The sequence below is a fragment of the Phyllopteryx taeniolatus genome, chromosome 3 (assembly GCF_024500385.1).
Source record: "Phyllopteryx taeniolatus isolate TA_2022b chromosome 3, UOR_Ptae_1.2, whole genome shotgun sequence".
In the NCBI taxonomy this organism is placed as follows: domain Eukaryota; kingdom Metazoa; phylum Chordata; class Actinopteri; order Syngnathiformes; family Syngnathidae; genus Phyllopteryx; species Phyllopteryx taeniolatus.
Window position 1 is genome coordinate 24,713,251 of NC_084504.1, and position 21,453 is coordinate 24,734,703.

The 21,453-nt window shown below is 39.8% G+C and overlaps 1 protein-coding gene across 3 annotated transcripts in view; it reads right to left on the reverse strand.

Annotated features, from left to right (window-relative positions):
- Positions 1-21,453, reverse strand: part of dock8 (dedicator of cytokinesis 8) — a 90,850-nt gene that overhangs the window by 36,762 nt on the left and 32,635 nt on the right. For all 3 annotated transcript variants that reach the window (XM_061767828.1, XM_061767827.1, XM_061767829.1), the window contains 17 exons: positions 21,181-21,247; positions 14,700-14,849; positions 14,264-14,344; positions 13,715-13,874; positions 13,505-13,641; positions 11,145-11,238; positions 10,909-11,071; positions 9,773-9,890; positions 9,501-9,571; positions 8,598-8,742; positions 8,405-8,506; positions 8,234-8,329; positions 7,423-7,657; positions 7,196-7,357; positions 5,773-5,951; positions 3,705-3,797; positions 1,417-1,512 (listed from right to left, as the gene is read on the reverse strand). In XM_061767828.1, coding sequence (XP_061623812.1) covers positions 1,417-1,512; positions 3,705-3,797; positions 5,773-5,951; positions 7,196-7,357; positions 7,423-7,657; positions 8,234-8,329; positions 8,405-8,506; positions 8,598-8,742; positions 9,501-9,571; positions 9,773-9,890; positions 10,909-11,071; positions 11,145-11,238; positions 13,505-13,641; positions 13,715-13,874; positions 14,264-14,344; positions 14,700-14,849; positions 21,181-21,247 — 2,149 coding nt within the window. The remainder of the gene's footprint in view (positions 1-1,416; positions 1,513-3,704; positions 3,798-5,772; positions 5,952-7,195; positions 7,358-7,422; positions 7,658-8,233; positions 8,330-8,404; positions 8,507-8,597; positions 8,743-9,500; positions 9,572-9,772; positions 9,891-10,908; positions 11,072-11,144; positions 11,239-13,504; positions 13,642-13,714; positions 13,875-14,263; positions 14,345-14,699; positions 14,850-21,180; positions 21,248-21,453) is intronic.

Below are 21,453 nucleotides of genomic sequence, written 5' to 3' on the forward strand. Positions count from 1 at the left end.
GTACTTGAGGAGATAATTTATTTTTGAGGTAGTACATGGTGTAAAAAGTTGGAGAACCACAGGGCTAGTGTGAGCGCTGTTAAGCACGCCCAAGATTGGTACACTTGACACACGCTTAGGAGAGGTGGGCGATTGCCCAGCACAATTAGGCATGAACACGCCGACAGTGTCATACAATTCCTGTAATGTTAATGTTCTGTTAGTCATGATAAATGGCACCTTGCATAATATAAATAAACATGTCTCAAAATAATCCACTCCAAAAAGTCATCTGCACACTTTGTTACACACGGGCACATGACAGAGACAGTGAATGTGTCAAATAATCTCACCTATGCATCATGGAAAACTGGCATCTTGCACAAGAGAAATAGATAGAACTACTAGAAATCTAAAAATTTCAGGAGTGAAATTATTCAACACAAACAAACCACCTACAAAAGGTGAGGCTCATCAATAGCATTAGCTAGGACACAAGCCTAACTAAGTGACATCACACATGGGCAAACAAATAAGCGCACTCGTACTACACTAACTGTATCAGTCATTTTTGGCATTGATAGACTAATAAATATTACAAAAAATACTGTACAGGCAAATTGTAACAGTAAAGTCGACCACATGGGCTATTAGTGGCTGCATTGGGAGAGAAGCAAAAACATACTTTCATTGTCCCTTTTGACTGTGCACAAAGTGCAATTAAGGACTGCCAACAAAACAGGACATCTTAAACGCAGAAGGGAAAACTATCAATCAATTATACCTAACAACAACACAGAGATTCCACCAGAGGGCGCTAAAATAATATATTTATTACAATGGGCTAAACACAAAAACAGTGAATGAAGGAACTTATCAGTGAATGATAGACTAGAAGAATGAGACTAGACTAAATAATTCATAGCGTACAAAAACGTCCACAGCATGGACACACTCCTCTCACCAGTTATTCATGATCATCACTGTCACCATACACATTTAGAAATCAACACAATGACCAAAAATGAGTCATGGAGTAAAAAAAAAAAAAAAAAAGTCTATTCTCAAACACACAAAATATGAAGCAGATCCAAATAAAACCCAACAAAATCTGTTTTGTTTCAAATCCAATGTAGTAAAGTTATAAAAACGCATACAAAAAGGCTTGCGCTGTATTTGATTCATCCCCAAAGTGAGGTCATTTTAGAAGAAATATGACTAAGTGAGATTAATGGAGAGGTTGATAATAAATGTGAGTAATGATACGCCTCAGTAAAAACAGAGAACGAGAGAGAGAGAGAGAAAGAAGAAAGAAAGAAAGAAAGAAAGAAAGCGAAAGAATGGTCAAACGACGTGATGAATTAGACGTACACACCTCTATATTTTTTCTCTAATGCGCCAGTCACAAAGCGGCTTTGTGTAAATAAAACTACTGACCAGCAGCTCAAAGAAGAACCAGGCATATTTGTAAGCGTTCTCCCTGCACACCCCTGTGCTGACCACCATCTGCAGAGCCAGCTCCTCATGAAACTGCTGCAAGAGACAAAAACACACATACTGTTTATGTGAGACATTGCTACTAGGTAGAACTTTGAATGAGGGAATAGAGGAAAACCTTGTGGCACACTGACGCCATGTGGACTTCCTAAAAAGATGATCATTAGTTCTTATGATTAATTATTGAATTAAATATATCATTTCTTTTTTTTTTTTTTTTTTTGCTCACATTGTGATACAATGATTAAAAAAAAAAAAAAAAAAAACTATATATACACATACCATGACTGGCTAATTTATTGCATATTCAGTTTGATATATTTTCTCTTTTGCATATTTTTACCGTTGATTTGGTTATTTATCATTATTTTTTAAATACCGTATTTTCACGACCATAAGGCGCACTTAAAAATCTTAAATTTTCTCCAAAATGGACGGCGCGCCTTATGTGTGCACCGAGTTCCAACATCTATAAATGTTGTTGTGTGATGAGCGCTTCGCTTGACTTTTTTGGGGGGTTTTTTGACCGCTTGACTGACTGGGAGCATTTCCTGCCGACACGCTGCTTATACAAAGGAAAAGCGGACGTGGCTCAGGACAGCGTGCGGACGTAAAGGGGGATGAGTGCGTGAAGGAGGACGCTAAAGCCACGCCCCCAGTCGGTATATAGCGCCGGGGTGTGCATTGTGTAAAACAGCATCGGTTTGGCTAAGGACCCCCCCGAAAATGGCACCTACGAAGCGAAACGCTTACGAAGCACAGTTTAAACTGCAAGCTGTCTGTTACGTGGAGGAACATGGGAATCGAGCAGCCGCGAGACAATTCAAGATCAACAAATCCGTGGTTGGCAAGTGGAGGAAGCAGGAAAACGAGCTTCACCAAGTCAAGAAGACGAGGCTGAGTTTCCGCGGAAACAAGGCGAGGTGGCCCGAGTTGGAAGACCAACTCGAGCAATGGATTAATTAGCAAAGAACAGCCGGGAGAAGCGTCTCTACAGTCACCATTCGACTGAGGGCAATAACGCTTGCAGAAGAAATGAAAATCGAACATTTTCAAGGCGGTCCGTCTTGGTGCTTTCATTTTATGAAACAGCGCCATTTATCCATCCGGGCAAGGACTACCATGGCGCAGCAACTTCCGGCATATTACAAGGAAAAGCTGCCGTGGGAGCGATGGATGACAGATGGCGAACACAGCTTTACTAAGACTGGGAGGCAACGCCGAGCGAGTTACGCCACCATATGTGAATCGATTGTGGATTCTTGGGTGAACGTGTCTGCTTGCACTGTTGTTCGAGCTTTCGTAAAAGCCGGCATCATTTCTGAGGAGCCGCACGGCAACGAGACCGACTCCGACGAGTACGAGAGGGAATCTGGCGTGTTTGATTGAGAACTTGCCCAGCTGTTCATTTCGGATACAGAACATGAGGACTTTGATGGATTTGCGGATGAGGATTGATCAAAACATAACGTGAGTACATTGTTAAATACTTCAATAAAGTATAAAGTACAAAGTGCTCCCTCTGCCTTGAAAAAAAATGTGTTTTAGCGTGCATGCATGCTACCGTATGTTTTAAGCTAGCGTATGTTTTACCATGCCTGCGCCCAATAATACGGTGCGCCTTATGTATGTGTTAAATACAGAAATAGACCCCGTGACTGAGACTGCACCTTTTAATATGGTGTGCCCTATGGTCGTGAAAATGCGGTAGTTTACTTGTTTGTACAGTGAGATTCAGTGTTTAAAAGAGCACCACAAAAAAATAATCAATATAAATAAATACATAATAATAATGATGATGATTATTACATATTAATAGAGTAATAATAATATTAAAATGATTATACTAAAATACTAAACATGGTAATTGTGTTTGATATATTTTGTCTTTTGTCTTGACACATTAAAAATACCAGATTTAATGGCACCATTACAACAGAAAATATTTGCCTGACTAGGATTGGGATGTATAGTCACTGTTTAATAAGATTTTATCATATTATGCAATTTCAGTATGATAGAGCAAATTCAAAAAATAAGTTCACCTGAGCTCCATCAATACTATTAAGTACTAATAAGTACTTTTATTGTTTTGGATCGAATTATAGCTAAATTGTTACTAAAGTATTTGGAGCTGATTTTGAAGATTAAAAAAAACAAAAAACAAAAAAAAAACGGTTGCTTTATATAATCTAAGTAACCATAGTGACACTCCCCACTGTTTGTACCTTTCTGCTGGAGGGCCTGGTGCTTCCTGTTGCATTCTGATGGCTGTTTGTGTCCAAAATGGTTGACATGCGACTGCCTGGAAGGTTGTGGCCCTGCAGAAAAAAACATGTTCCATCACAATGAGCATGATGGATGTCCTCATTAGAGCCACTGTCTGCCAGCCTATTACAATAGCTAATGTACTGAAGGAGTTAGGGCTACACGATATTCTAATAATAATAATTTGTACCGGCATTACCAGATAACTAGCAACCCTTTATTGCTCAGTGACTGTTTTTGTCAATGTCTTTATGTCTCAAAAGTGTCCTCTGTCAATTGACTGTCTGTTGTCGTACTAGAGCGGCTCCGACAACCGGAGACAAATTCCTTGTGTGTTTTTTAATAATTAGCATTTTATGCTGATTGGCTGATCGGCTTTAATGTCAAAATTCGCCGAGCCGATCAATGACGTCATTGATCGGCTCCGCAAAAGACATTTACTCCGCGTCACCATCGTGCACAGTATATCTGAATCCATCTATCTATCCATCCATTTTCTGAGCCGCTTCTCCTCACTAGGGTCGCGGGCGTGCTGGAGCCTATCCCAGCTATCATCGGGCAGGAGGCGGGGTACACCCTGAACTGGTTTGCCAGCCAATCGCAGGGCACAGACCAACAAACAACCATTCACACTCACATTCACACCTAAGGGCAATTTAGAGTTGTCAATTAACCTACCATGCATGTTTTTGGCAAGCTAGTTTATTTTTAGCTTTGTCAAGTGTCTTTTGGCATAGTTCTGTAAATATCTGACGGCCAATAAAGTTATTTGAAAAAGAAAAAAAAACATGTCGGCGGTGTGGAACGGACAACACGTCTGAAATAGACAACATGTAATGGCGGGATCAGACTACAAGACAAATTTGCTCTCTCATGCTTGCACTATGTCAGACTACTACAATAAAACCTTGTATTCCGATACCACCGCATACCGTTTTTTACGATCAGTGGGCTTTAGATTGTCAACTCAAATGCGACCGGATACACTCGTTACCGTGGCGACGACAACAAGAGTGGAGTGCGCCGAAAAAAAATAAAAATTGGGAAAAACGTGTGTTGGTGGTCATCGGTGCTCAGGACATGAGAGGACGTTCGTTTAAGGCTTGCTTGAGGTATGTTCACATACTTTTAATACGATACGGCTCGCAAGCAGGCAACAAAACATTATGTAGCCTAGCAAGCTACTGCTAGCACGAACGGTTGGACGTAAACATGCTGCCGTTCTGTCGAATCATGCTCTAAAGTTTCAGTGTGGGTGAAGTAATTTAATTCAAAATAAAGTAATTTAATTAGAGTAAGTTAGCACCCATTATTTCTGTCATGTTGGTTTGACCTGACTGATAGAAATACATGATCTGACTGGAGCAGTGATTTCCAACCTTTATGGAGCCAAGGAACATATTTTACAATTGAAAAATCTCACGGCACACCAACAAAAAAATGTCACAAAAAGTGGATACATTAATTACTGTATTTACTTCCAGCCATCTAATAGAAAACCATTCATTTGTTCGGTCTGTCACTATGCCTCACTGGCATAAATAGAGGAACAAAGATATATTATTTATTGTAAATAGAATTTTTTGAGCAATTAGGTACACAAGTATATACAGTAAATGAACAGGTCATTTAAATAGACACATTCGTCTATCTTGTGATCGGTTATCGTTTTTTAAACTCTCTGATCGGTGATCGGCCCCAAAAATCCTGATCGTGTAAAGCCGAGTAAAAACCCATACAGAAACGATCACTGATCAAATCTGCGATTTATAGCGGGGGCACGAACAATGAACTGCAATATAGCAAGGGAACACTGAGTGTAAAGTTGATAATAAGCAAAATATACAGTATGTTGTGAATAAGGAAGACTGAATGACTTGACTTTGGTCTGGCTTAAACCAAGTCGCGACTTAACCTGACTTGCTTGAATTTTAGTGGGGACTTGAATTCCTTTATTTTTGCCACACCTAACTTGAAACTTGATAAGACCTGAGACTTACTTATGACTCAGTACCACTTCTGGCATACCTTGGCGGCCAAGATGTATTTGACCTCGGCATCCTCGGCAGATGAGTGCGGCGCAGGGATGTCAGGGTTGCTGCTGCTGCGGATCCTGGACTGCAGAAGCATGTTGCCCACCGTGGCTGCGCAGGCTCGGCCCATGGTGCTGTAACGGCTCTCTGAAGATGGCATTATACCGCCTGTTCCTGTTGTCAAGCATGCACGAATTAGTGTCAGACAGTTAAAAAAACATAGTGGATACTCAATCAAAATTCAGAAAATCAGAATTTGCACTTACAGTCGAAATGAAAAGGGGGACAAAAGGACTGGGCAGATGCTGATCGTGCCTCCTTGTCTATCATTTTGTGTTCTTTGTGTGTGTATTAAATTTGAATAATAACGATATAAACTACTTTTTAAAAATATATGTCACACATTATTGTTTTCAGGTTTTACTATTAACTACTTAATTATTTTTGCTCTTTGTACATGCCAAATGACTTAAATGAACCCCCACATTTTAGTGGTTCGGCCTATTTTATGGGGAACCTCCTGTCCATTTATTTTCTGTACCACTTATCCTCACTAGGGTTGCGGGCGAGCTGGAGCCTATCCCAACTGACTTTGGGTGAGAGGCTGGGGACACCCTGAACTGGTCGTCAGCAAATCACATATGCTCTGTTCTTCGCTGAATTAGTTGCCCCAGTTGCGTTTTTGTGCTCAGTCCAAAGCAATAACAAAACTGCCATCTGGTGGCACCTTGGTGTCAAGGAAGTAAGTTGAAGAGAGTGGAGACATACACATTAATGTACACACAAGTAGTGCTTTAGGTCATCTTGTGGTATCGCTAGGAAATTATAAACCATTTTAGGGGCGCGTCAAATACTCACCAATTTTCACTATTAGCAGTAGGGCTCAGTCCCTATTCCCTAGAATAGCGGGGGTTAAATGTATTCTAAAATGTTACATGAACACATCAACTACAAAGTGGTGTTATTTAAAAGTGATATGGACCCGGGTATCTGAAGTAGTCATTTTTATATTATATCAGGTAGCATAATTGGAAATAAACACCACATGCAGGCAGTGGAACTATGTGATTTCCTTCAGCCAATCAGAAAAGAAAGGTAATAATCAGAATTAAAAAAATAATAAAGAGATTTATAATGAAAGAAAACTATTACATATGAATAGAAGATTTTAAAATACAATAATAACAAGGACCTTCTGACGTCGTCATATTATTATTTGTAATAATAATTAACTACAGCATGTTCAAAAATGAACTCGGAAACGAAGGACCCATGAGTATTAACGTCTAAGACCGCAAATGAGGGTACCATGGCCAATGTCTTTTTTGCTCCATGAAAGTGGAAACCATTCACAACTTTGGGTAATTTAGGTTTTAACTTCAGACAAAAAAAAATATTTCGTATTCATCAATGCGTACCATTTGGAATATCTCGAGGGGGGTCAGGTAGACGAAACACCCAATAAAGGTAGGTCGCCAATAGGCTGTTTCGACCCTGCTGGTCCCTGGTCAGCTCCTGACTGGTATGCAGACTGTTGACAATGGACACCACCGACTCGAACGCGATCTGGGCCAGGTTGGCTAGAAAACAGTACGTCATGACATATCTACAGGAGGCATTCAAGTCAGAGGTATCATCAACCCACCGGTCTGGCCAGCAATGAGCATGGGCTGCATGATAAGCATGAACAGATTGTCCAGCACTAGGTGAAGAAAGAGCACCAGTGGCTCCAGGCTGGACGACGACAGGGAGATGATGCTGAGCTTTAGCTCATGCTCCAGCTTATTTTCAGGAATCTTCTCCTCTCGGACGCGCAGCGGAAACGTGGCACCGCCTTCCAGTGCGTGGCACAGGGTGAAGAAGCGCTCCAAATGGTTGTCCTGGTGGGAAAAGCAAGATAGTGGGCCAATGAAGCTAGATAGTGCACACGTTCCTATAAAGCAATAGTGGAAAGCGTACTATTTGCCACAGAATTTGCATGTTGTCCTCTAGCTTGCGTGGGTTTACTCGGGGTAGTCTGACTCCCTCCCACATACAGCACCAAAGAAATGCTCAGTTAATTGAAGACTAAATTAGGGGTGTCCGAACCTTTTCCTCCGAGGGCTGCATAAAGAAAAATACGAAGATGCCAGGTCCACTTTGACATTGTTCAACTTTTAGAAATGTTTTCTTTCAAATATGCAAGACTTTTTAATTGAATCATCATTTAGGTGTATATATTTTTATTTTTCCTATACTTTAGCACAGTTAATGTTAATGTTAAACTGTGCATAATGTTACCGTGGCTTTCAATAAAATTCCTGCCTCGTTTTTTTATGAACACTTGGGCCTACTATTGTACTACTGTATTTTAATGATTTTAATTTTGTTGGTGCTTGGTGAACTGTATTTGTTGCGGTGGTACATCGTGTAAAAGATTTGAGAATCACTACCCTAAACCATCAACTTTAACTGACCTGAGTGTGCACAGAAGACATAGCCTGGACCTCCAAATTGAACAATCCCTTGTGGCTTTCCATCCACTTGACTGGGGGTATCTGAGAAGGAAGTTTCTGCACAAAAACAACAAGTGCACTCATTCAAGAGGAAAACAAGTGCTGTTGAGATGCATCTTTAAACATGTTTACCTCAGCAGCGTGCAGCGAGTAATTAGGAGGTAGTCGCTCCAGGACAATGGGCAAGCAGAACTGACCCGTGTGCAGTCTGTCATTAATCCACATGGGCAGCCACTAGATGAGGACCCAAGAGCAATGTGTTGCATTGTATCTCAGAGTAAGAAAAATAAATCAAAAGCTCATTTTGTATGTCCATGAGGCTTACAGAGTAGCCAATGAGTGTTTCGCAGCTGCTGCTCTGGTTCTGCTTCTGCTGGCAACTGATGTGGTAAAAGGTGAAGAGCAAGTGGTGTCGCTCTGTTAAACGGGCGGGAAGGGCCAGCTTAACCTCCTCGTAGAAATCAGGGGATCTGACCAAAAAAGGAGAGACTCAGAAGCGGTCCTCGGTTTATGACGGAGTCGGAACGCGCCGTAGTCTATCACTAACCTATGCTAACGCAGTAGAAAAGTCAGGATTACAGTAAACGTTTGGACGAAAAACACTTCTATGCTTCTATGCTATAAATATAAAACAATCAAATGAAAACCAGTAAGTATGGCAGTAACTGAGCATGCCGACTTGTGCCGTGTGACAATGCATTTTTATGATGTTACGCACACTAGATCGTTGCGCGCCATATTGAACCTCACAATAGGGTATCGGGAACGTTGTATTTATTTTATAGTGCTTGTAATATATTTATTCAGTCTAATATCATGACAGAAATATCATTCTATTCTAGTAAAATCCCCCCCCAGTCATGGTGGAAGTTACATTCCAATCACACCGGCAATAGGGGAAAAGCTGTCATGTAGATAGACCAAATTAAAACAAACATTTTTTAATGGCCTAAAAATACACCTCAAACACACTTTAAAAACATTGAAACTTATTATAAACACACTGCAAACATATTTGAACACACACAAAAATTACAAAATGTATAAAATATATGCAGTGATAATGGAATAAAAAATAAAGCCTTTTTTTTTATAGTTTAGGCCGCAAAATACCTGTCCCATATGCTGTAATCACACTGAAAGTTAACTAAACTTAACTAATAAATCTGCATTAGGTGACCCACAATACAGTGGGAGGTTACTGTATATTGAGGAAGATTCAACTTGCTTGTTATGGTAGGTAACAGGAGTGTAAACTTCCCGCACAAATTCAGGGCCACTGGATTTGCCAAACATTATCTGGGGGCAGAGACACACACACACACACACAATTCATAAAGGTTCAATTAGTGTACCATATGTGGCACAACCATGTATTTTGAAACTTATGATTTCAATTGAAATTTTCATAACTTTATGTTCTTTTTGAAATATCGCTTAACAACTTAATTTGGGTACAGTATGTTTCTGGATGGTTCAAGAAGTAGCAGGTGTACTTACAGGTAGAGCGCAGCTGGGGTCTTCTCCGCTCATAAACTGGATTTTAATGGTGATGTTTCGCGCAGACGTTAACCTGTTAACAAAGTTCAGCCTCTGGGGATAAATAAACAGCAGGTTCCTGCAGAATGCAAAGAAAAACTGTGATGTAATATATTTTACAACACTAGATGGCAATAGTGTTATGTGAGTAACTTTGCAATAAGCGAAGCAATGTCAAAGAGGGGTTTACTTGGCTTTCAACCTAAAACTGCCATGTCTTGAAATCAGGATAGGAGGACAACAGTGAAGAAATTGCCAAAGAATGCATGCAGTTTTTCATAATAATTTTCGACTACACAAAACATATTTATTATACAAAATATATATGAATACAAAACAACACCACACAACTGTGTGATGTACATCATCTGGAGCAGTTCAGAATCAATATCTATCTAATAACATGACAAAAACAAAACTTTTAAACAAATACATCCTACTCACCAGAGATGTGCGTTCCGATCGCTAGCAATCTGTTTTGTTTGTCGAACAGTTTTGCTCTGACCAACCAATCAAATTTGAAATCTGATTGGTTAAAGAGGCAGTCCTATTGTTAAAATAGTTACATCAGCTAGCACTACTGATTCTAAAGACCCTAGCCAGATTACATTGCCATGGTAACACATAGAGGCTGGAATCTGATTAGATAAAAATATATATATAATATCCACATACATCTACTGGAAGCAGTGCAGCCACTACAAACACTACAAAATGAAGAGAATAGAATTTAGGTTGTAAATGTAGGTCAGTGCTTCTGATAGTGTTTGCTGGCCTTGACTGTCCACAAATGTTTAAATGACTGCCTCTCACAGTGTCAATCAAAACAAAGGCAGAATGCAGCACAATCTAACCAGCGACATCAGCTCTTGACTAATGAGTGCGGCGTGACCGTTCTTGTTGCCTGTGGCTTGTTGGAGGAATAAAAAGTTTCTGTTTGGAAAAGAAGGCCTGTTTGAACCTCAGCCTATATTCTTTTTCTCCTTCCAAAACCATATTTGTATTTCCAATTTGCACATTTTATACAAATGCTTTCAACGCTCTCAAACACAGTACGAGCTATGGGAGTGTTTTACATAGGAGTCACTGCGGCTCACCTGTAAATGTTATGAGGCACGTAAACCTCACTGGAGGGGAACTCCAACACTTCTTTGACGTGTCGAATGTTCTTCTCGGCCACGGGAAGGAGGGGGATGAGCTCAGTGGACAAACAGGCCTGAGGTAAGTCGTGCAGTGGAGACATGTCCAGCTTTATGGAGCCTAAAGAAAACAGGATGTGAATCTTGGTTTTGCACCATTTCACAATTTATTTTTTTTTAAATAAACACGCCACCTGTTATTGTCTTGATTCGCCTCTGTGGAGTGGATGTCTTCTTAATCTCATACAGAAATTTGAGCAAGTCCTCGTCACTCAAACGATCCCCTTCCTGAAACAGCAAAACCAAGAAATCAAAGCTACAATATGTAACAATTTGGCCTTACAATGACAGCTTTATAATCATGTTGTAGAACACTAGATTTTTTTATCGTCGCCACAGCGACTATGTATCACACTTTTCGTGCTCTGTAATATTGGTGGACTAGCCAGGACTTTTCGCATGTTTGCTTAGCATTTGCATCTGCGCCAACGTCACTCTCACTGTGTGCAGTGCATGTAGGAACTTTGTCACAGACTGAAGTGATCACTTTGTTCTTAGACATGGCAAGTTTAGGGCAAACATGCATAGGTGCATCCCATGGGACAGCTTCTAATATGCTTCATATTATGTGCTTGTAGCATGAAAGTAGGTCATTCAAGAGAGAAATTAACCCATTTAAATTACAGTTTTCATGTCCAATACAAACGTTTTTGTACTTAAGTATGACTGTTCAATAAGCCCTTTGATGAAGAAGATGACAAACACCATAGAATTTAAGAAAGAACTCGTAGCACAAAGTATAAAACTGGCAGTCCGGCCTTCCTTCTCCCCATTTATTCGTTAGTCATTTACAAAAAACCCAATTCCAATGAAGTTGGAGCCTTGTGTAAACAGAATGCAATCATTTGCAAATCCTTTTTAACATATATTCAATTGAATACACTACAAAGACTATTTAATGTTCAAACTGATGAACTTCATTGTTGTTTGTTTTTTGTCTGTTTGTTTTTGCAAATATTCATTCATTTTTAATTTGATGCCTGCAACATGTTCCAAAAAAGCTGGGACAGCGGCATGTTTACCATTGTGTTACATCACCTTTCCTTTTGACAACACACAATAAGCGTTTGGGAATTCAAGAACCTAATTGTTGCAGCTTTGTAGGTGGAATTATTTCCCATTCTTGCCTGATGTACAACTTCAGTTGCCCAACTTTCCGGGGTCTCAGTTTTCATATTTTGCGCTTCATAATGCGTCAAACATTTTCAATGGGAGACAGGTCTTGACTGCTGGAAGGCCCGTCTAGTATTCGCACTCTTATTATGAAACCACGCTATTGTAACAGGTGCAGAAGGAAATAAGCAAAGATGTCCCTGAAAAAGACTTGGATGGCAGCATATGTTGCTCCAAAACCTCTATGTCAGAATCAGAATCCTCTTTATTGTCAAGTATGTCAAAACATACAAGGAATTTGTCTCCGGTAGTTGGAGACACTCTAGTATGACAATAGTACAGTACCTTTCAGCATATAGTGTGTCTTCACAGATGTGTTCCCCCTGCCATGAGCACTAACACATCCCCATACCATCACAGATGCTGGCTTTTGAACTTTGCACTGATAACAATCCAGATGGTCCTTTTTGCCTTTGGCCCGGAAGACATGATGTTCATGATTTCCAAAAACTATTTGAAATGTGGACTCGTCAGGCAACAGCACACTTTTCCACTTTGCGTCAGTCCATCTCAGATGCGCTCGGCTCAGGGAACTCGGTGGAGTTTCTGGGTGTGGTTGATATATGGCTTTCACTTTGCATGGTAGAGTTTTAATTTGCATTTGTTGATTGAGTGACGAAATGTGTTAACTGACAACGTCTAATATATCTATAAAATGTATTTTTTTTTAATATTGTTGGGTGTCTGGAATCGATTAATTAGGTTTAAATTATTTCCTATGGGAAATTTTGCTTCAGTATTCCTACAATTCAGTTTTAGTCACACATTTTGGAACTGCTTAATCACGAAAACTGAGGTTCAACTGTATTTATATTTACTACTACATTGCTATTACCTTGCATTGGTCTATTATTTAAATTTACTACTAAAGTGCTACTACTTTGCGTTGGTCTACGGAGAAACAATACATGTTATTTAAATAAAATACATATATTTTTAAACTGGTAATACCTTGGATTGGTCAAGGGAGAAAACATTAAATTTTTTCACCCGTGACCCTAATGAGGATGGATGGATATTTTTATGATTTTAATTACATTTTTATTTCTCTAGTTTTAATATATTTATATATTTTTTCAAAAGGTGTAAATTCTGAAAACACAAGAGAAAGACGACATACGATTTTAAACTTGATGAGTCCTTCCAAGGTTAAATAGCTTGAATTTTTTTTTACAGTAGCTTGACATGTGGATGCCAGGAATGGTTGTGTTAACAGAATGCATTTGGAAAATTAAAAAAATATTTTTACAGGACATGACACATCTCAGTATAATAATACAGCATATTTATTTTAATTATTGTTATTATTTTGGAGTAGGACCTGTTTGAAGATAGTGCTGATGGTGATGGTGGCAGGCTTGAAGGCTGAGATGTTACACGGCTGCTCGTCGAAGGTGCTGAAACGTTCCGAGTTCCTCCTTGGCAGCTGCGCTTTACGATCTATGCTGCTGGATTTCGCTGGAGGAAACGAAAAAAACATCTAGGTCACATGAAAAGAGGGCTTGATAGGGAAGGTTGAAAAAGTGCACACCTTTAATGCTGTCAGAGTCGGTGACGTCGCGGTCGATGGCGGCAGTGCTGATGACTTCCATGATGTTGACAGTGGCCCAGGCAAAGGGCATACGGTACCGACCCAGCCTGTGGCAGAAGGCCTCTGCCTGGCCTCGGAGTTTCTCCAGCTTGTCCTTGTTCTGAAGGGCCACAAGCATGAATTCTTCAAATGTGACATTCCTAAAAATCATGTACTACACCAGGGGTTTCCAAATTATTTTCTCCAATGATGCAAGGCCTACTTCGGCATTCCTAACCTTTAAATTAGTGAACACGCATCCAAACCAAACCATTTGCATACGTAAAGCTATGCTAGTCAATTATATTGTATATTATTTATACTGTATAGATTCATTTAAAAACATTCATGGAAATTGCTGATTTCTTATTGACTTCTTTTAAACAGCAAACTAATTGAGACATAGTCACTTCCACTTCTTAATCGAATAATATGCCCATCACTAGTCTCTATATTTTATTTAATATAACCAATTTCATTGCTTTAAAGTTTCCCAATAGCCTACTTTACCTTTGACGATTCACAATCCCTCATTGTCATGTAAGGCTCTGCGCAGTCACCGATCTCGCCTTGTTGAAGGACTTTTTCAATCTGGAAGGCAAAGTGCAAAACCCATTAGACTGAGTTAAATCCAATCCAAGTGATCCAACGTAAAAATCGGTTAAATCCAGAAGGAAAACAAGGCAACCTTATCTGTGATACCCCGATTTGCATGTGAATGTTTTTTTTTTTTTTTTAAACTTTCCTAAATTCAAATGCTAATGTTCAAGTGTTAATATTCAAACTATAGACAGTTTAAGTGTATTGAAAATAATACTAAACATAGTTTTTAGAAATAAAACATCTGCCACATTTGATAAATACTTGGGCCTACTAAATGTGTTTTTGTTTGAGTTGGTAGTGTAAAGAATTTAAGAACCACTGTCCTAATGGATTTTATGCTCACCTTGATGACCAGATAGATGTCCGGCGAAGGGTAGGTGACAGAGAAGATGGCCGACCGGGCCAACGAGGAGGGATCTACGTGAGGAGTGTGCGATCGCAAAAAGCCTTTAAACTGCTCAGAGTTCAGGTCACAGTAGAAGTTCTCGGATATCTGAAAGAAGAGGATGGACTTGTTTGAACATCATCACTATATCAAATGAGAGCACAGAGAGTTTTCAAAGAGTTCTCTATAGCACTTGTCCTTATCGGGTTGCGTTTGAGCTGGAGCCTATCCCACCTGAGTTTGAGCAAGAGGCAGGGTACACCCTTGACTGGTCACTAGACATCGAGGGGCACACAGTGAAAAATAACCATTTACACTCGCATTCTCACCTATGGATAATTTAGTCTTCAATGAACCTAACATTAGGGCTGGGCTAGGGCTATATTGGGAAAAAAAACGACATTGCGATTTATTTTTTATTTTTTAAACTGCAATATAGCTTGCGATGTGAAATAATATAGGATCAGTGTTTGGAAAGTTCATTTTCGACACAAATTAGTTCAAACTTCAGTTCACCGTTTCAAAATTGAACTAGTTCAGGTTACAGTTCATAATTCAACATTTTGAACTCAGTCACCGATCCAAAAGCGAACTAGTTCAGTTCTTGTCTTTTTTTCCCCCCTCAATATATGTTGCTGACATGCTAGTAACCCTTAAAATACTGGCATTTCATTTCTACATTGTTGCTACCCATTCGGTCCACACTAGTAGCCACCTGCAGCTTTCACCCCACAATCTCAAAAACATGAGGAAAAACTTGTTGCTTGAATGGTCTCTCTTTTTTTTTTTAAATGAGGAATTAAAACAAAAACGGACTTTTGTCCTTAATATGTAAACAAAAAACACAACACAATGTGATAGGAACGATGCTGATGGTGTGATGGTTGTGCACACATAACAAAATAAATTGTTTTACACGATCAGCATGAATGTGCACAGAGAGGCGGTAGTTTACAAAACCACATGCAGTGTTGCCAACTTAGCGATTTGGTCATGAGGAACTTTTCCGAACTCTCTACGACTATTTAAAAAAAAAAAAAAAAAAAAAAAAGACAACATGGGTGGAATCATTTTTAAACTGTTTTCCATACAACAAGCCATGGTGCCCATTTATACGTTGTAAAAGCATGGACTTATCAACATGTTGGGAAGTTTTGACGCCGAAATATGTGCTTCCAATCCATAAATATTTTGGTGCGGTCACCTTGCCTCAAGGTAATTTTTTTATAAAAAGACATTTCTATGCTTTATTGTGTTTCGTGCTGATCTTGGAGCTGATATATTGGGTTAATTTGTGCTTAGTTTTCCTGGTGTTCGATGACTGCACAGTGCACACTGTGTCCGCTGATACCAATCTGCAAATAAAGTGAAGCACCCCTCTGAAAACTTCTCCCCAGTTTATTGAACTGAGGGACAGCTATAGAAAGAGATCCCACTCTTAGGCCATGTTGACATCGGAAGATAACAAACATGCAATTAAAACTTGTGATCTGTGCGCTGCTCATAAAAATTACCGGCGCCAGCAATAATTTCCAAAACGGAGGATTAATGGCAGCATTAGCTGGTTTTGTGACTACGGTTCCAGTGTAAACCGCTGCAGTATTATCATCACGACCTCAGGCTATGAACAAAGCCACATGTGCCGGTCATGTGAGCTTTGTGATGCTACGGATTTTCTTCTCACTGGGCTTCTTTCCAAGAGGACTGACCACATATAGCACTGCAGCAGACTTTGTGGTTGGCCCAAAAAAAAGGCCCAGATGTCAAATACTATCTGTGAATCCCATGACACGCTTGGTTCTGTCACTCTCTGTGTAGATGGAAACCTCATACTGATAACAGGCCATGCTACAGGAAGCCAAATGCAACAGACAAAAGGGGTGTGGTCACAGTGTTGTCATCATCGGTCTTCTGCTCAGCGGAACAAATGCACCAAAGAAGAGCGCTTTTGTTGTGAGCTCAGGGTTAATGACAAACATATTCACTCGTGGAAGTCAGCCTTTCAACTTCTACAGGTCCAAGAAATATAGACCATACAGACCAGGGGTGAGCAAAGTATGGTCCAAGGGCCACACAGCGCCTGCTCCATTCTTTAATCCGGGCCAATGAGCATTTAGATTAAGAATTCTGTAATATTTGTTGCATTTATTTAATTTTTTCCTAAAATTGGGTCACTAAAATGTGTTATTTTTTATGCAATTATCTAATTAAATATGTTAATTTATTTATTGTATACAAATATTAGTACAATATTACATTTCACATCCAGGGTGGGTAAAAAGTAAGTATACTGGACACTTACCGTATTTTTCGGACGATGAGTCGCAGTTTTTTTTCATAGTTTGGCCGGGGTTGCGATTTATACTCCGGAGCGATTTATATGTGAAATTATTAATACATTATTGTTAGCATGTTCTTTATGCTATACTTATCTGACTCTGCATCTTTTTGCACAATTGTCAAAAAAATAAAAATAAATTTACCGGCATTACCAGATAACTAGCAACCCTTTATTGCTCAGTGACTGTTTTTCTCAATGTCTTTATGTCTCAAAAGTGTTCTCTGTCAATTGACTGTTGTCGTACTGGAGCGGCTCCAATTTTTTCAGTCATCAGTTTTTTCCTGTCCTCCTTCCTCCCCTTCTTCCTTTTTTCCTTCCTGCCGGTTTCCCTTCCCTTAGACACGCATATTTATGCATCATTATATCCTTCTTTCCGTCGCTTTCCAGACACCTACTTCCTTCCATGCCAGACCTTTTGTTTCCCTTACTTCAGACCTATCTTCAATTCTGCCTCCCTTTCCTCATTGCCTCTTCCTTCAAACCCACTTTTATTTTGCATCCTTCCTTCCCTTCACCTCAGACCTGTTTTTTTCTTTTCCTTACACCCCATCTTCATTCTGCCTTCCTTCATTTCCCTTTCCTACCGCTCTTCCTCCCTGCCTCCCTTCTTTCATTATTTCCTTTCTTCCCTCCTTTCAGATATCTATTCTGCCTTCCATCAGGTTAGACCTACTTTGATCATTTTATTTGTTACTCTTCAGTGCTGTATTCAGCACTTGATGGACCAGTCAGGACACCTGGTTGCGTTAGCATTGATGCTAATGTTACTTTTACCATAGCTCAGTTTTGACATTCATTGCCTTGGCTTCTTTAGTCTTTGACAAGCCATATCCTTGTCAGGTTTACCTGTGTCCACGTCAATACACTTGAGCAAATCCCCTTTGTCTACTTTAGTAGCCCAGAATTGAAAACGTCTGTGCAACAAGTTGTCTCTCTAATGGGAGCTTAAACATTTTTTATAGTTGCAAGTGTCACATTGTCACTTACTCAAGGTTACTCCTCTTTTAACTGGTCATCAATGACCCGTGCTAGGTGAAAGTTAATACAATGTTATGGTGACTGTTAAGGAGCTGTGAAATGTTTTTAGGTCCACAAAGGAGAAACGGTCACGCTTAGTTTTGCGAAACATTTACTCTTGACCCATCCCTCTTTCCTGTTGCCTCACTGCTCTTGTTTCTCTCCTCCAGACTACTATATCCCTCTACTGTACATAACACTTTCTACTGCTTTTGTGCTGTCTGTTAGTCATTTCTGTGCATCTCTATCTCCTCTCTTTTTTGCCTCACAGGAATTCTTGCACTTGTGTTTTTCCTGCTCACAATGGTTTTGTTGTTGCTTGGCATCTGTGAAAATGGCAACAGATGTTCACATAATTCCCCATAATACTCTCCTTATTAATCATGGGTCTCTTGTCTGTTCGGGCTGAGTGGACGCACAGTGCTTGACCCAACAAGCGGCCTACTTATGTACCAAATGCAACAAGAGAGGTGCAAATATTGCAAATGTTGGACAAACTGCTGCACACAACTGTACAGTAATGTTAGCATCATTACTAACGATAACATGAGAGGTTTCCTGGCTAGTCCACCAACCTTACAGACCACTAAATTTCAGCATGTGAAAGCTCTTACAACTGTTGCACACAATTCTAAACGGTAATAATAGCATCAATGCTAACACAACATCAGGTGTCCTGGCTGATGCACCAATATTATACAGTACAGCACTACAATTTATAACTTGTTATAATTTGTACAAGCGCTGCACACAACTCTGAACAGTAACATTAGTATCTGTGCTAGTACTAACATGAGATATCCTGGCTGGTCCACCAACATAGAGGAAATGAGTTTTTTACAAGCACTGCACACAACTAACAGTAAAGTTAGCATGAATCTTAACACAACATAAGAGGTGTAATAATGTTATCATCATCATTGTCCATCATTTTTCAATATAAGACCACAATACATTTTAGAGGAAGACAAAGTTTGTACAAGCACACGACTAAAGTCCACATAAGCACCTCTGCTAATGCTAACATTAGCGATATTCTGGCTATGACCAATATTAGATACTACTATATTTCTGTATGTGGCAAAGTTTGTACAAGTGCTGTACACAACTTTCAAAAGTTAGCATCAATGCTCACACGAGTAGTTTCCTGGCTGGCCTGCCAACATTATAGAGCACTATTATTTTACTGTGGTACAAAGTTTGTGCAGGTGCTGCACACAATTCTAAACAATATTGCTAGTATAAATGCAAACACAACATGAGATTTCGTGGCTGGTCCACCAACATTATATAAATTCTAATATAAACTCTAAATTATACTGTGTGACAGTTGTGTCTGCAACTCAGAACAGTAACGTTAGCATTAGTGCTAATGCTAACACATTGAGAGGTGTTGTGGCTGGTCCATCAAAATTATAGAACACAGCTGTGCAACAAAGTTTGTACAACTGCTGCAATTTTTTTAAGATGGCGCCATGAAGTAGGCATCCATCTTCAAAAGCTCTGTTGTTTGTTGACATTTTTTTGTCATTTGGGAGTGGACTGTTTATGACTGTTTAGAATGTCGCTGCTTGACGGTTGCGACCGAGAGCTGGTGGAATGCCTACGATGGTTTCCTACGACTGGTCGGATGGCAAGGGGGAGCTGAGGCCAATGAGGAGTATTGGAAAAGTGGCCTGGAGGAGTTGAGGAGTGATGCAGAGCTAGAAGGGACTGGATAAAAAAAAATTCTGTATGTGTATATGTGTTACTCGCCAACGGATGCTACAGCTTGTTTATGTTTGTACTCTGAACTTGGATTGTAGTGAATGGGCCTGCAACATCCATGAGCCAATAGGGAAGGGAGAGCCCAACCCACCTCTTTCATGTAGAACCGCTTCAAACAACAAAGAGCATGAATGAATTTATGTTTATATGACAGTGGCCTCTTGGAAAAGTTATTTCAGCCTTCTGTATGTTCCACATATATTGAGGATTGACAATAAAATGCTACCATACTGCCATACCATACAAATCTGAACAACAACATTTGCATCGATGCTAATGCTAACACAACATGAAAGGTTTTCTTGGCTGATACAACAAGACCAGAAATTTTAGTTTGCGACTTAAGTCTGTTGATGTTCTCATTCCAAGCAAGTGTAGCATCCAAATTGTAGTTTTAGGTACAATTATTACATATCACCGCCTCTATGCCTTTTACCCATCAGCCAAAATCAGAGTCACCATAATCAGTTCTACTTGATAAGGCACTGAGAAGAGGGCAAGGCCACTGGCATAAAACCCCATCCCGCTAACTCCACCACAACCTAAATCCTTCCGGGCTCTTCATCACTAAAACCCCTCAGCTAAATCAATCCTCCAAAAACATGCAAACGGCCACGGCTCAAAGTAGCCGGCTGGAGAAAAAACTGCCCAGTATTAGTAGCGATAGAGACAAAACATGTTGTAGATTACACTTATCCCTCACTGACTTGAGTGCCTAAAGACACACAGTAAGGCAGGAGGCACTTGGCATGCAATAATAAAGTCAGGGGGGAAGACAACAACTAATGAATTAACTCAATATTAAATATTAAAAAGTGTGAGCTTACTCTATAGAACTGGAATATAGGACAGTACAAATAATGGCCACACTTCATATGACTAATGCAAAATATACCTCAAGCATACCAAGAGTGATGTCAGACGAGATCAACAAATCTTATTAGAGTGGGCGTAGATCCACACAACACTTAAGGGAACATTAACTATTTACTCGTTCGCTTGACCGCGAGCTAACGAGGTAGCACGTTGAGGAGCTAAGGCGCTTGCTCGACCGCGATGGCTACAGACACTAGCACATCACACACACTAGCATATGAGCAGACGTATTTGATTGACAGGTGAAGGGTTCATCGCCAACGCAGTCCTGTAGTTCGAGGGTCGCAATTATTTTTCAGAGCCTTATTTTTACATACATGGTGATTTTTTTATTCATTCAAATTTGGCAGGCTTTTTTGCCGTCTGGTTCATCCTTAAGTTGTATAACACACACGCATGGCCAGTACTTAGTGTCTTCTTGTTTCTAACTTTTCTTACCTTTTTCTTCTCTTTCAGGTCATACAAGGCCATGGTGGCAAATACGGGCTCGATGTCAATTTCAAACCTAAGAAGAAAATAATCATTCAGAAATGACTCAAGCGCTGAAACGTGCTGACATGTAATTGAGGTTTCACCCGGTGCTATTCTCGTATCGGATTTCTATTATACTTGTTCCTGTTCTGTGTGACTGCTGTGAATCTTTCTTGTATCTGGAAGCACTTTGAGATGTGCAATGAGGGGATGAAGTCAGGAAATACGTGCAACTCAAAC